Here is a 16,370-nt window from a genome sequence, read left to right as displayed (position 1 = left end):
CATTGCATCTGTGTCTAAAAGTATGAAATCATAAACCGAGGTGTTTCATTCAATTGAAATGTAGAGTTGCCATAGATTATGCATATCGCTGCTTTTGTTGTGAACGTTTATTGCTCTTCAGAAATTCTGCTGAAAGCCCAAGCATTCAGTTCACATTGAAATCATACAGATTCACTTTTCACAAAAGCAGTGAACACTTATTACAATCTACAAAATCTACTTTAATTTAAAAATTCTAAATATCAAAAAGTGAAAATAGGCATGGGTCGGACAGCCTGTATACATGGTGAAGGAAAAAAATACAGTTTAAGAGTTGGTGTTGACAAAGTGTTGCTCATTGAAACCTTTTGAAACACAGCTGTCTGCCATTGTTCGGTGAAAAGGAAAATGAAAAGCTTGTAACAAAATTAGGATGGCTCGATAGTGGTTAAGCACATTAGGTCTTGTTTGAAAAGACAGGCTCACAATATTACATTACCATAACGTTGCAACCAACAGCACTTGAGTATCTAATGCATGGAAAATGACATAAGTCAATTTTAGTATCTATTTACCAGCACCAGTGGATTAAATAAATTTCAGTGAAATGCTGGGAAGGCAGTTAAAATCATAGGTACTAAAAATAAACGTTAGAACAAACTACTCGCAAAAAAAGAACGAAAAATCGATGTCTTATGCTGCTATGGTGCACTCCGTGCCAATAGCAACCGGATGAATGCGAAAGGCAGTCTGAGCTAGGGGTGTTTCTCCTGGAATGTTTAGACATTGGTTTGCCAGTCAAAGTGAATCCCGGGACCTTCTTACGGACACCAACCTCGATAAACTAAAGCATACGCACTTAGGACACATACTCTGACCAAAGATTCGTCACTATTTCACAGAATCGTGGGAAAGACAGTCGTGTGATTTTCTGACAGCTTTAGAACGTGTTGGTGTGGAGATGATGATGCCCATGATGAGTACAGCATTAGAGAATGTTATCCAATGATAAACGCTCCTGTAAACCATCAAAAAGAATCAGCTTTCAGTTTTTTCAAGGTGTTTTTTGGAAAACCCTCTTATAAAAAGAGGATGGGTCGTAAGAAGATCCCTCGCAAGGCCTTTCAAGACACCTCTAGAACACTCCTGCCCAGTTTTTGTAAAAGATCAGCTCACTTTTTAGGATAAGTGTTTTAGGGATTTGTACAGTACAGTGTAAAAATCGACGCGCTTCATTCTTGTTCCATGGTGTCTTCTGCAGTGTCTGAGCTGTCCGAGTTGATGTCTGCAGTGCTACTGCCCTCTGCTGTCAGCTCTGTGGAACTGCTGGGACAAGCAGACCCAGACTCTGGACTGGACGGTCCCTCTTCACTGCTATTATTGCTGCTACTGCTTACGGGGTCGTTTCTCTCCCCTGTTTGCTGCGCCTCAGCGCTCTCTTCCCTCTTCGGCTGCTCCTGTTCTGGTGGGTCAGATTCCTCGTTGTGTGAAGGGCTGGGTGAACCTTCTGAAGAGGATCTATCAAACCCGTTTTCAGGAGACTGTGTGCTAGAGGGTTCTGTGGAGAGAGGAGCAGAGATGTCATATATGCAGCGAGATCTCCAACAGCTGCTGATATGCAAACAGGATGTATAATATATCAGTATTTAAAGATTGGGTTGCAACGCCAAAGTGACAAAAACATAAAGAGAAGTGAAAATGAATTGTACAGCAGTTTTTATTTTTAGCCTGTTTTTCTGAGTCATCATTATGAGAGACTGTAGTAAACAGCTGCCGCTGGCCTTCATGGGAGGACTCTGACAATACAAATGCATTGTGCTGTATTGTACATGAAATGATTTGCACAGACCACTTCAGTCACCATTCACTTCTATTGCATCTTTTCCATTCATTAAAAGTGACGGCTGTCAGACACGACCGATTAGTCACCAAAATATAATTTTGCGTTCCACTCTCAATTTTAGGCGAACTATCCCAAAACCTGTTCCCAATAGTGGTGCTGGTGTAACCTTATAGATGAGCAAAAAGTACAAAGCTAGGTTATGAAAGATGAGGCGCATACCTTGATCTTCAGCGTTGAATTCATCCCGTTTGTTATCCTTAACTTCTGCAGTGACGTCTGATGAGGACTGCGGCATATCCGGCGAGCTCTCTGTTGCTGTCGAACATGGCGACTCCTTTCCCTCCTGCTTCTTCTCCATTTCATCTTCGTAGTTTTCATCGTCAAACTTGAGCCTCTTTGCTTCGTGTGTTTCAGCGTTTGTATCATCCTCATCCTCACGGTGTTTACTTTTTACTGAACCACCCTGTGAAACTTCTGCTTCCGATGCTGAGGACTCACTACAATAAAAAACACGTAAGACTGAACCCCAATACATACAGTCACGAGTAGGGTACATTGTTAGACTTACTTGGATGTTCTCTCTGATTGGTCAGGAGATTGTTCTTTGCTTTCTGTGCTGTCGGGAAGGCCGTTGGTAGCTACGCTGCTGGACAGGGAGAGTTTTGGTCTGTTTAGTGGTCTGGGAGTACCTGGACCATTCACATTTCTATAAGAGACAAATCAAAAACACATCATTTACCCGACAGTTAAATGAAGTCCATCACCTAGTGTCTCTTGAAAGCTTGCCTGGCATTCCGCGATTCAATTCAATCCAAAATGTTGCTGACCCAGGAGACCATTTAAAGTCTACATAATGGTGTTGAAATGATAAACTCACCTATCAGTAAAAGCGGAAGTGTTGCCAGGGAACATGACCCCATTCATTCTGTTTACACAACTTTTTTTCCTTCAAACACAAAGATGAACAACGGTCTTAAGGGCAGAATAACTATTTTTCAACACATGACGTGCATCGGCGTAAGTAACAAAGTAAAACGAAAAGTATGAAACTCACTCTGAGGTAGGATACACGCAACTGACCACCATCACATTCTGAAAAGAACAATGTGTTTGAGATTAAGCAACGAACATTAATGATGCGCTGAGAAGAGCATTTTTGACACCATACTATAGTCTTAAGCATATTGTTGCAGTCGGACCAAAAACGTGTATGTCCGATTGTCATGAGTTTTTTTATAAATCATTACTATTGGTCACCCTTCATGTTTGTCTGTGGGTTTTGCAAACATTTATTCAATAAAATAATTGTTAAGAGCTTGTTTAATTATTGAAAATGCTGTGGTTTTTATTTCCTACAAAGTAGCAGTTTTGGATATATAAGTGTTCGATAGCATTCAATGACAAAGTTATTTCATCTTCATGACTTTTTTTTCTGTAAGCAAAAAAAATGTACCACAAAGAGTGCGGATTGATACAATACTGAAATACAGTGACGGAAATAATTATTTGATCCCCTGCTGATTTTGTAAGTTTGCCTGCTTACAAAGAAATGAAGGGTCTATATTTGTATAGTAGGTTTATTTTAACTGATAGAGACAGAATATTAAAAAAATCTTGTGAATTTTTTATATAAAGGTTATAAATCTATTTGCATTTCAGTGAGTGAAATAATTATTTCCCTCACTGTATGTGACCCTGTACCACAAAACTAGTCTTAGGTAGAACGGGAACAATTTCAGCGAATTCAAAATGATCTATTTTTCTTTTATGCCAAAATTCATTAGGATATTAAGTAAAGATCATGTTCCATGAAGTTATATAATAATATATATTTTTGTGAGTAATATGCTTTGCTAAGAGTAAGACTTCATTTGGTCAACTTTAAAGGTTTCTCAATATTTAATTTGGTAACACTTTCCTTAAAGCATATATGTATAATGCATTATGAAGCGTTATTAAAGAGTAAAATGCAATATAATTCCTCATAATGTGTGTTGTAATGCATTATATGTAGTTGTAAAGAATTATAACCAATTTAAAATGTGTGTTACAATAAATGCTAACTGTTAATGTATTAACTGTAATAACAATTATTTATAACACATTACAATGCATTAAAAGGTGCATTACAACGCTTTAAAACTACTTTTATAATGCATTTTACATACATGCTTCAAGGAAAGAGTTACATTAAAAACTTTTGCACCCTCATAGATTCCAGATTTTCAAAATGTTACATCTCGGCCATATATCATCCCTCCTAACAAACCATAAATCAATTTAGAAAAATTGACCATTAAGACTGGTTTTGTTGTCCAGTGTCACTTAGTTTTATTTTAAAATGTTCAATTTTCAGAAAGGTTTCATCAGCATCAATCCCAGTTTACTGTAAATGTTTATAAACCTGAATAAATTATGCGTTTTTGGCACAAAATGAAGTTAAAAGCAAGTGAATTATTCCTAAGAACACAACCCACCTTCTCCACGCCCCTGAGAAACTTGTCTGTTCCTGTGTAGTTTCTTTTTGGCTCAGTTAGAAGCTCACAAAGACGCTGAATAGTAAAAGGGATCCTGGGGAAAAAAACACATTCAACCGAGAACACAATGGGACAAAATTCCTCTTACATTTCAGTACACTTCATATTACCTGAATTAGCTCCACCACTCATACTTACCCGTTGTATCCATCGACAATTTTGAGAATCCTCTGCTTCATCTCCTCAAAAGGAATGTACTCAACGTTTGGATTGGTAGGTCCTCGTTGCTCTGGACATGAAGCTTTAAAATCATCCATCACTTTCTCAAGTTTGAAGAGAAAGTAGCCTTTAAACTGGGACCACTGAATCCTAAGGATGTAGAGTGATTTCAATTATATGATGACGTTTATTTATGGATAATTGTAAAATGTACACAAAGTAAGAGGTACATTAACAGAGCTCCAGCCCACAGATCCCTGATGGATAAAAGGATCTGCGAGACAGGATGCATTAAATTGCAAAAGAAAATGGACTTGTTACTAAATACTTTAATACAATCATACTAGGGCTGCAAGAAGCATACAAATATTGAAATATCACAAATATGCATATTGTATCGATTCAAATGATTTAACTGAATGGTTTAAATACTTTTTAAAGTATTGTTCAGTGAAGTTTTAGATGAATGCAGATAGCAGAGAAACTGACAAGAAAGAGGGTAATGCTTTCTTTCTCTCAGGAAATGAATGAATGTTAAACATGTATGCCAGTTATATTCTTTTATATTTTTATTGCCATATCAGCACTAAAGGTTATTTATGGCGAACTCAGAATCACAACTTTACACCATAACACCAACTAAAACATCACAAACTAAAATCATTACACGATAACTCAACAGTGCTTATAAGAATATAAAACAAAAAATACCAGATCAATAAGAAGCTTATTTATTAAAATTGATAAAAAACACTTTTATTTCAATATAAGAAATCTAAGATCTCGCTAGAATTTTTTGAATTAATGAATGACAAAATGGAATCTTACTAAACTCACATGTCTGATGGTTCTTCACCTTTTAATTAATATCCAAGTCTTGAGTGACCAATTCAACTTCTTTGATTGTGTGTTTTCAAACATATTTTGTACATATGTATACATATTTTTTATCTTTAACATTAATTGTAGGTTTTACATCTGATGATGAAATCTGACATTGTCATTTTTAGTCTAAGTGCTTCCATAGCAGCTCTTGTGTGTTGGTTATATCATTTTCAGTTTTTAAATATGTTTTCATATAATTTAAACAGATTTTACAAGCATTATCATATGTAATGTATTTTAACAACGACAAATAAAATGTTGTCACCAAATTACGTAAAAAGATTTAAAAAAAATCATCACTGAATGACCAATGGTTGCTTTAAAAGACTTTTAAGGAGAGGACACCTAACATCAGAGGATGATTTGGAAACCAGATTAAACGCAAGTTTATCCAGAGAGGATAAAACTAAACCCCACTGTGACTATGTGTCTGCAAGTGTTGAACTTACATAGTTTCTCCTGTTCTTGCAACATGACACAAAAACTGATCCAAAATCGGACAGGTTTCCTTTTCTCCATTCTTCTCAAAATCTACAGTGACAAAAGTCAACAAACAGCGTTGTTAAACACATGATCACATCAATGAGCTGTAAGAAAAGTGCACTTATTTTGACACCATACCTCATGTGCTAAATCATAACATAACAGTTTCATACCATCACTAGGGCACTCAAATAAATGAACACAAGTACGCGCCCAACAAACTTTTATGCTGACACAGATTTGTTTAAGTCATTCAACAAAGCGGTTTCCGAAACAGTAACGTTACATGATAAAATCAGTGTATTATGTGCTCTGTTCTACACACACACCCGCGTATGATCACAGCTAGCCGGCTTTCTGTATATAACTAAGGAAACACGCCAGTTTATTTACTTCCAACCCGGTACATATACGAGATCGAGCACACTTTCTATATATTGTTAGGAGCAAATGGATGTGAACTGCCAGTGAGCCTCGAGCTTTTCCCGGCAGCTAGCATCGGGTGCTAGTTTGATCACCTAGCGTAGCTTACATGCGAACCCATTTCCCAAACCTGTTTTGTTATTGTGAAACACATATCGAATACTGCTTGTGGTACCTCTAAAGGCTCCCAGAAGTGTGTCGATTTCCATGGTGGAGGTATGCTTGCTACTCTCTGGTCTCACTGAGTCCAGCTGGCAACAGAAAGATGGCAACAGCGACACGGAGAAAACAGCAGCAAATCTTTAATATGGCGCCGGTGACGTCACTACCTGCCCGACTGTTGCTGTCGAGCACGCGCCAAAAGACTTCGAACGCTGACCGGACACGTTTACAAATGCTGGCAAGATGCCAATATACTTTAGTTGTATATTAATTTATGTGTATGAGATGTGTCTGTGAGGGAAAAATAGGTCAGAAACCACAAAAAAGTTTCACTAACTGTACCATCCCAGTTAAAATCTGCTTTGCTGACCTTACCTGATGCTGGCCAAGTTGGGGTTTAGTGCCCATGCCCAAACCTCTTCAATCACCTGACAGACCGGCCTTACCTGGCACAGGTTTTGAGCACTGCAGGTCAATCCTTTATTGCAACGGCGTCGCATTCTATCACATTTAGGTGCCAATGTCAAACACATGCTCTCTCTGCCCAAATCAAATCAGAGTAAATACAGCATGGCAAGTTTAATATGATTTTTTTCTGACAGAGGCTAAATTGGTCTGACAAAATGTCTAATGATTAACTTTATTATTTAATCATAAAGCATTTGTATCATTTTGTACCCCTCTTTACATAGTTTTATCAACCTTTTTTTACAAAACCATGATAAATAGTTTTTTATGAATTCATGAAACACTGAAGTGACTTGAATGCACTGTACTATTTCATGGGGTTTAACTTCTGCACTGGAGGTGAAGAACAATGGGAAAATGCCCACTTCATTTACAAACACCACCGTGGCATTAAGTGTGCCTACCACACAAAATATGCACAGTTCTGAGACCCCTATGCTAGAAAGCTTTTTAACACTCCACCCCCAAAGGTATGAATGAATAATAATAACATTATTATTATTATCAGTAGTAGTAGTAGTATACTTGACATGTCCACTTAAATTATTATTATTATGTATTAAATAACTAAATCTCATTCCAGTCAGAAAGCCAAAGTGGGCAACTTTGGATTTGCATATTACATTTAGGCTTCAATAGTTAATTTATCAATTCCACACAATAAAGCATACAGTAGCTAAGGGAAATCAAGTGGGAAAATGTCTACATCAGTCATTTTACATTTTTGGAAACACGTGAAGTTTGCGTTGTGTTGATATTACTTTGAAACAACCAGCTGCAGTTTGATTTATATTAATTGGAATCGACAATAAAAAAATATGTATTTATTGTTGTGGTTTTTGCAAATTAACTCTTCACTTGTCATCAAGCAGTGATAAAGTCTAACCAGAATGACGCACTGTATGCACTAGGAATAAATTGTTCACCATGTTCAAATTATCATTGATGCTTATAAAATGTCCTATTTCTCAGAATATTTTCAAAGCATGTCCAACTGTCCAGTCCGCTGTCAAATTTAATCCTGAATGTGATTTCAGAAGCAGAGTTGTATGCACGGGCTGTAGTTGTGTGAGGGTCTGTGACTCAGTATTCACTCTGATCCTAGTCTTTCTGCAATGGGATCTTTCAGTTTCTTACATCAAGGAAGTAATTACCACAATTTCTATAATTGGGCTTTCATGAGATGACATTAGATTATAATAACAGTTTATGTAATGAGAACAAGGTTTTACTTTTTTTGATCAATTTGTTTTTTTCTGGAATATTGTTGACAGAGTGGGAAATATTCATTTAGGTTAATCACACAGTCATACTAAAATACTGTCAGACACAAATTAATTTTTATATTCATACACGTGCCAAAATGAAAGCGTTCTTCCATTGGTGAGAATGAATGAATGCCGTCCACAATGACCGTCACTTCATTTCTTAATAAAATATCTTTGACTTTTAAATGCGGGAGCGACGTGATTGGCTAAAGACGAGGCCACGTGACGGACCGACGCCTTGCGCTGCAGCGGTCAGCGAGTGCAAGTGTGCGATAACAGCAGCAGCGGCTCTGTCTGGAGCTCACACTGTAAATTACAGAAGCCCCCTCCTCTGGAAGACGGTGTTTCTCCCATTATGGGCGACAAGAAAAGCCCATCCAGGTACTGAAACATCTCGTTTGATCTGTATTTTCAAAAAGCATATTGCATGTCTGTGTCCATTCGGGGAATGCCCGTGCAACGGGGCTGTAGTCTACTTATTTTCCCGATCGGATTTAACAGAAAAAGCGCAGCCATGGCGGATACGGAGCCTTGCATGACTCCCGGTATCCAGTTTTAGACAAAGGGAATTTAGGAAACGCCTCCTCTCTTCTTTTCTCTCGCTTTTCTTGTCGATAGCACAAGCTTGTTTGCCGTATAGGCACGCAAAAGAGTGAAATTGAGAGCCTGATAGGGTAATTGTGGAGGACGGGCGTCTTTTAGGTTGCGCTTAATTCGGGCTTCCTAGCGCAGTACACGGCGCATAGCATGAAGTGCACACGATGACACTCGCACTTATAAGGGTGCAGTGTGCTGTTTTCATAACCTGACAGTTTTTTCCTTTAAATCTCGTAGGCCAAAAAGACAAGCCAAGCCCTCTGCAGACAACGGATTTTGGGACTGTAGCGTCTGCACCTTCAAAAACAGTGCAGAGGCATTCAAATGCAGTATATGTGATGTGCGGAAAGGTACATCTACAAGGTAAAGTGACACCACAGCTTTGTTAAAGAGGGATTCCTGTGGTTAAAATCGTCGGGAAAATGTCGCAGCGACGATGTCAACGTTGATATAATGACTTGTTGATGTGGATTGTACCTTTGTAGGTACTGACGTCACACGAACCTTTAGCATTTCAATGACACACTAGGACACGAGGACAGGCAGTAGGATCAGACCATGCATCCTGGTCTCTGCGGTCCAGGGCCCCGTTTATGAAACTACAGCAAATGGTGCATGTCGTAACTGCTGCACAAAAGCCTTAAACATCTTAGATGTGTTAGTGCTGCACTGTTGTTTTCTTAGACTGTTTTTCTCTGTTTCCTGATGCTGCACCACTGAGTAAAGTGCAAAATATGAAACGTGGCTCGTTTTTTTGAAGCTTGCTGCATTGTTTTGAATGCACAGAAGCTGTCATCTTGATAAAGATATTGGGGTCATTTCTGTTATGCAGTACCTTTGTAATTTGGTAACTGGTAAAAATCGTACAATTAATATTAGGTAATATATCAGCCGTATACTCCTGTTGTAATTTTTATGTAAAAGAGGCCAAAAACAACAACACAGGAAGTAGAGTTGAACATTGCCAAGTGACAAAAATCAAGCATTAGCTTATGTGAAAGGCTCAACTCGAAGACTGTTTTGATATTTCTTAACAGTCTTTTAAAACTCTGGTTATATCAATCAGAGAAAGGAAAATGGGGTTAAACCTGGATTGTTTATTATAAAAGAATCGGTTAACCAAAAATGAAAATTCTGTTATCATTTACAGATTGTTCCAAACCTTTATAAATTTCACAAAGGAAGATATCTGGAAGAATGTAAGTAACCAAACAGATCTCATCCCCCATTGACTCCCATAGTATTTATTTCCCCTACTATGGCAGTAAATGGGGGATGAGATCTGTTTGGTTACTTACATTCTTCCAAATATCTTCCTTTGTGGTAATCAGAACAATCTGAGGGTGAGTAAATGATGATAGAATTTATTTTGGGGTGAACTATCCCTTTAAATGACCCTTTTTGTATTTAACAAGTTTGAGGCATTCTGAGACTTGAAAAAAATGACATCTCGTTAAACATGGAATTGAAATGGGTTCTTGCATTATGAATGTGACATTTTCAATGAAAAAATTAAAATAGAAACTCTCAGAGAATGAATTTCTTACCAATGACTTTGAATCGTCTGTTTATAACTTTCTAAACCCCTAATGTGAAGTCAAGACATCAGAAAAATATCAGCCTAAGCACAAATTTTCTGTAAAAAAATACAATTAATTTGTAGTTGATGTGACAAGAAAGGACGGACGTTCTTGTGATACAACATGTGTAGGATCTCTGTAAATAAAAATGTACTGTACAAACCAGAAGCAATAACACCCAACAAATGGTCCCTTCATAGATCACAAAATAGTTTTAAGTAATTTAATTTTAATGTGCACATTTATAAAAATGTGGACGATTATGAATGTGACAACTCGCTTACCTGACTATGGATAACTATGCTTTAAAATAAAAAGTGCTTAACAAAACTCCACATGGGTATTTAAAACCCCAATTGACATCTGACATCAGTCTGGTAAAAAAGACTTTTGTAAAAACTGGGACGATAAACCGGCGTGGACAAGCCATAAGGTTGACATTTGCATGGAATTGGCCAAATGACATCATAATCACACTTTATACTCATGTTATTATGAGCCAACCAAAATTATTTCCATATTAAAAAAGTTTGAGTGTTTTCTTAAATAGATAAAATAGACAAAATAAAAAATATAGTGATAAAATTGAACTTCATTATAGAAACAACACCTATGCCATACAGCTAGCGTACCACTACATTCCACAAAAAGCACTGAAAGTATAAGATTATATAAAATCAATAAACAGAATTTGCTTCTGTTGTTCAAATTCAATATCATATGTATATGTCCACATTTGGACTGTTAATAGCAGATATTCAGCAGATATGCATAAATTGTTGTGCCGGAGCAATGCCACGGATGGCAGTGTATAAATGAGCAGTTTAAGATGTCCTAATAATGGATTATGTGATAAATGCAAAGTGTTTTAGACATTACCCCTTAAATTATGACACAGGATGAAAGAGACATCTCACTCTTTGAAGTGTTCATTACCTGTTTTCAACCAAATCTCATACTGGGGTGAACAGGAAAGTGCATTACTGGTTTGATCTCAAGAGAGTGTATCCCTAATGACAGTCTTTTCATGTATTGTATGTGGTGTAAAGTACACAGGCATCTCCTCTCTTCATAATGTGCTTGAATGTTAATTATGAAGCAACAGGATTAGTATCAGAGGTTGTATGATGAGACAGTTTTTATTAGGTCATTTGATACGCCATTGTGTGATGTCTGGGTGCTGTTGCACACTAGAGATGCAACATCTGGTGAAATCAGCTGGATGCCACAAGGACAGGCAGAAAAAACAAACCCACATTAATAGCCTGTCTTTTTATCCAGCCAAGCTCACGCTGTGGACCTCACACATATATTTCTAAACAAAATGCCTGTTAGAGGGATAATGCAACCAAAAATGAAAAATATGTCATCATTTACTCACCCTAAAGTTGTTTCAGATCTGTATAAATTTCTTTGTACTGTTGAAAACAAAATCGGATTATAAATAAAATGTGGAATTGCAAACAGTTCTGCGGCACCATTGGGTACCATAGTAGTTTAGTTTCCTTATAAAGTAATCAATGGTGCTCCATAACTGTTTGGTTACAAACATTCTTCCAAATATCTTATTTTGTGTTCAGTGGAACAATAAAGATTATACAGATTTCAAACAATGTGAAGCTGAGTGAATGACATGACTTTTTGGGGGGTTGAACGATACATTTTAAGCAGATAAAAAAAAGATTTATAAACATTTGACATTTTTAAGTGTTCATATTATTAGAATTAAAATACACTTTTGCCTATTCAGGATGACAATTTATCTGAAGATTTTACAATATATGAATGTATTGTAAATGTGAGATGACAGCAGTGAGAATATTTTGATTTATTTGTATTTTATGATTTGTATTTACTGCGATAACTCATACTAAAATATAATATATCACATTGAAATATATAAATAAAAAAATATATTAAATTAAATCTATATTTTATCATACACTTTAAACAAGTTATCTTTGTATACAGTATAACCCGCTGGTCTAAGCTAATGGAGTATACCACAGAGAAACCACATCACTTGCGTTTGGGTGCATTTTGCAATAATGACTGACTGACAGTACATAACACCATACATTTTGTATATGTGCAGTATCTCAGCCATTTTGTCACCTACACTGGTGGCATTAAAGGGATACTTCACACAAAAATGAATATTCTGTCATCATTTCCTCAAGTTGTTCCAAACCTGTATAAATGTATTTGTTCTTATTTGAACACAAAGAAATATGTTTGGAAAAATATTATGGACTGAGATTTCTAGGGCACCATTGACTCAATAGCCGCTGGGCACGATAGGGCACGATAGCCGTTGAGACGAGGAGGTATAAACAAAGGATATATGTGACCCTGGACAACAAAACCAGTCTTATCTGAAAGATGACTAAATAAGATGTCTATTGATGTATGAGTTGTTAGAATATGACAATATCTGGCTGAGATACAACCGTTCAAAACTCAGGAATCTGAGAGCGCAAAAAAAATCAAAATATTGAGAAAACTCCATTTGATGTTGTGAATCAAGGGCACTGTGGCAGCCCATCCACTCACAAAACTAAAGTTTTAATATATTTAATGTAGGAAATTTAAAAAAATATCTTCATGAAACATGATCTTTAATTAATATCCTAATGATTTTTGGCATAAAAGAAAAATCGATCATTTTGACCCATACAATGTATTTTTGTCTATTACTAAAAATGTTTCCATGCTAATTAAGACTGGTTTTGTGATCCAGGGTCACATATGAGTTATATGCACAGAAAATAACTTGCAATAACGCTGCTACTAGATTTAGTTATGCTGTGATCATCTGTGTCTCCATTTTCATTGATCTTGTCTTTATTGGCTGGTTGGTTCTTGTCACATGACCTGCGGTGCGGCTTGCGACTTTCTGAAAAGTTCAGATTTATCTCGATGCGGAAAATACGCAAAATGTGTATCGGGACGTAAACACAAAAGAAGAATTTAGGAAAACAAACAAGTCTGGGCCACCTTCTACTACCATTTTTGACTACCCCAGAAATCTTAGTTGCTAACATTTTTGTGTTCATCAGAACAGACATTTATACAGTTTTGGAACAACTTAAGGTTGAGTAATTCATGAAAGAATTAACATTTTTCGGTGGACTATCCCTTTAATATCGATCACTGGTTTTATTTTGAACGCATAACAAAACGCTCATTCAGTCGATTTTTGTGCTAACCTTTCGTTTCCAGGAAACCTAGGATAAACTCTCAACTCGTGGCACAGCAGGTCGCTCAGCAGTACGCAGCCCCACCCCCAGCCAAAAAAGAAAGAAGAGAGAGGACCGATAGAGACCTGCCCGACGACGACCACTTCGACATGGACAACTCCGATTCAGACAGACTCAGTGGGCTCCACCCTGACTCCGACCATCCCGAGAGATTAGGCCTTGACGGAGGTCAGCCTGACAGAGGACATTCTCAAAAGGAGCAGCGACAGGAGCACGCGCTGGAGAAACATCAGCAGATCGATGCTGAAAGGAGGCTCGAGAGGCCGGTGCTGACCCAGGACCTGCTTCAGCTCAACAGAACGGACAGAGAGGACACAGACAGAGGAGCGCTGGAGAAACTTCAGCCTCACAGAGAGCATGTGGAGAAAGAGCATCCGCACACAGCCGGCTCAGGATTGCAGCCGGTGGAAAGGATGGCCGAAGAGAGAGAGGAACACAAGAAAGGAAAGTTAGAAAGATCAATGATGGATAAACACAAGGAGAGGCACACAAGCCTCACACCTAGTAAAAAGCCCACTGCCAAGAAGATAAAGTGAGTATCATGACATGCGTTTTAGAAAGTCTGATATAATCGAATATTGTTATGAATTTATTTTGAAGGTAATCTTGATTTTGCTCCAAAACAATAGCCTGGCACTAATAGCGTATTTTACTGACATCCACAGGCCCAAACTCGCTCATAAAGTTCCACCCGGTGAAAGTAATGGCATAAAATCTGGCAAGTCGGTGACGAAGAATAACAAATCTATTATTTCAAGGTAAGGACTGATCCGCCACAGAACTTCTTTATATAAGACAGGCTTCGGCATGCAGGCACTTGTGATGTGTTGAATTGCTCTCGATGGAAAATTTTAAAGGGATAACTCACTCAAAAATGAAAATTAATTCATTATTTACTCCGTCTTCCCCCGACCCGTATGACTTTCCTCTGCACAACACAAAAGAAGATATTTTGAAGAATGTTGGAAACCTAACAACATTGACTTCTTTATATGGACACAGTACCCAAAATATACACGTTCCTGAAAATATCTTCTTGTGTGTTCCACAGGTGAAAGTCATACAGGCTTTGAACATGAGAGTAAATGATGATGACAGCATTTTAGTTTTTGGGTGAACTATCCCTTCAACATATACGTAGGCAGAGGTTTTATTGTGAGGGCAAAAAAGTGTACAAATTATGTTTCTAAACGTAATTCTGTTCTCTCTTGCACTTCAGACCTAAACTGAAGAACATAGACCGAAGCTCTGCCCAGCAGCTCGCTGTAACGGTGGGCAACGTGACGGTCATCATCACAGACTTTAAGGAGAAGACTCGCTCGTCCTCCATCTCCTCATCCACAGTAACATCCAGTGCCGGCTCTGAGCAGCAGCACTTGAGCTCCAGCTCGGAGAGCACGGACAAGGGCTCCTCCCGCGCCTCCACCCCTAGAAGAGACCACACATCAGGGCATAATGAGACCCTGTGAATGCAAGAAGATTCAGACACCGCAGTCTCTCTTCACCATGCCCTGAGCTCCTACATCCACACTTGTAACTGTTATAGTCACCTTATGTGGAAGAGGGATCTTTCCTACCCATCTAGACATTGCCCATCATGACATGCAGGCAGACATTACCTGTTTGAGACCCTCGTGGAGAACCTTGTACATTGATGTGTTGATGTTGACGTGAGTCACGCAAAGACCAACTGTATATCCCGTGCCCTGTCCTTACCAGATAATAACCCCGTCCGTGCACCACAGAAATGAGCACTCCCAAGTTTGCATTATTATTGTTCGTTGTCATTCGATTGTGCAGACGGCTGTTTTGACTTTGTGTTTAGAATTTAGAGTCGTTAATGCTAAATGTATCGGAGCTTCTTTCTCCATCCTCAAACTCAGAGTCGGCGATCCGTCGCGGCAGGTGTTTGGTATGAACGATACGATCATGCTATACCACCTCGCAAAGGGAGATTTCTTCCCTTATTATTTCATATGACAAACTCCTGTGCGTTTAAATGGTGGAAACACAAACTGTGATCATATGAGTTTACAGAATTATGAATACAGGGCCAATCCATACAGTGTACCATGTACGCATGTAGACATGTTTTGTGGTTCACATCACAAGATGATAAGAGAGTATCTAGAATATTGTTCTTTCTCGGTTTTTAGACTTCCTTTGCATATTTCTTGTAAAATGATATCAGGATTATTCGATTTAATGGGAACTAAAGAAAGTGTGCAATGAGAATCCGGCAGCTGTTGAAAATATGAAGTAGTTTATCTGTGACATTTTGAAAGATGATCAAGATGGTGAACTGAAAACTGGTCATCACTCACACAGGACACAAAAATCACATTGCAACACTTAGAATGTTCGAATAGATTAAATGAAAGATGAGTAGTATTCTGTACTGCTTATAGTAGATAAGAATTCTGAAAGTTGCATTTTTAATAAATACATTTGGCACAGGTTTACTCACACTTGTTCTGACCTTTGTTAAAAATATAGAAGCTTATGAAGCTAATAAAAATCTTCTTTAACTCACTATCGTCTCAAAGCCTCTTGGGGCTTTTGTTGTGTACAAATCTGTACATTTGTTTTATTTTAATATGTAGCTATTTATTACATTTGTATTTATCGGGACAGTATAAACATTACAGGAGCAAACATGTGTGAGAAATGCTTCAGTCCTGAGTATTTGGTGTCGAGAGATGTGTTGGAATATTTGGATTTTACAT

General features: G+C 37.7%; 2 protein-coding genes across 2 annotated transcripts; one reads left to right on the top strand and one right to left on the bottom strand.

Moving 5' to 3' along the window:
* Positions 1–421: 421 nt before the first annotated feature.
* ppp4r2a (protein phosphatase 4, regulatory subunit 2a) lies at positions 422–6,647 on the bottom strand. Its single transcript, XM_056733474.1, has 9 exons — positions 6,485–6,647; positions 5,853–5,934; positions 4,498–4,668; positions 4,300–4,393; positions 2,877–2,914; positions 2,700–2,768; positions 2,391–2,528; positions 2,042–2,319; positions 422–1,537 (listed from the first exon to the last, which is right to left on the bottom strand). Exons 1-9 carry the CDS (start codon positions 6,516–6,518, stop codon positions 1,212–1,214), a joined length of 1,230 nt encoding a protein of 409 aa, XP_056589452.1. The 5' UTR covers positions 6,519–6,647; the 3' UTR covers positions 422–1,211.
* A 1,815-nt stretch (positions 6,648–8,462) lies between these two features.
* On the top strand, positions 8,463–16,177 carry rybpa (RING1 and YY1 binding protein a). The gene is made up of 5 exons (XM_056734027.1): positions 8,463–8,588; positions 9,042–9,167; positions 13,607–14,176; positions 14,310–14,402; positions 14,864–16,177. Exons 1-5 carry the CDS (start codon positions 8,563–8,565, stop codon positions 15,111–15,113), a joined length of 1,065 nt encoding a protein of 354 aa, XP_056590005.1. The 5' UTR covers positions 8,463–8,562; the 3' UTR covers positions 15,114–16,177.
* Positions 16,178–16,370: the final 193 nt, after the last annotated feature.

Source organism: Triplophysa dalaica, chromosome 20 (assembly GCF_015846415.1).
Source record: "Triplophysa dalaica isolate WHDGS20190420 chromosome 20, ASM1584641v1, whole genome shotgun sequence".
NCBI classification, from domain to species: domain Eukaryota; kingdom Metazoa; phylum Chordata; class Actinopteri; order Cypriniformes; family Nemacheilidae; genus Triplophysa; species Triplophysa dalaica.
This window is presented reverse-complemented; position numbering and strand designations above follow the sequence as displayed.

What these genes read in the sequence shown, in the direction of transcription:
- rybpa (XM_056734027.1), top strand. Translation starts at nt 8,563, where the DNA reads ATGGGCGACAAGAAAAGCCCATCCAG. An exon ending in CGGAAAGGTACATCTACAAG is followed by an intron (nt 9,168 to 13,606) that starts GTAAAGTGACAC and finishes TTTCGTTTCCAG; the next exon opens with GAAACCTAGGATAAACTCTC. An exon ending in AACAAATCTATTATTTCAAG is followed by an intron (nt 14,403 to 14,863) that starts GTAAGGACTGAT and finishes CTTGCACTTCAG; the next exon opens with ACCTAAACTGAAGAACATAG.
- ppp4r2a (XM_056733474.1), bottom strand. Translation starts at nt 6,518, where the DNA reads ATGGAAATCGACACACTTCTGGGAGCCTTTAGAG. An exon ending in CAATCAGAGAGAACATCCAA is followed by an intron (nt 2,320 to 2,390) that starts GTAAGTCTAACA and finishes TTTTTATTGTAG; the next exon opens with TGAGTCCTCAGCATCGGAAG. An exon ending in ATTCAACGCTGAAGATCAAG is followed by an intron (nt 1,538 to 2,041) that starts GTATGCGCCTCA and finishes CTCTCTCCACAG; the next exon opens with AACCCTCTAGCACACAGTCT.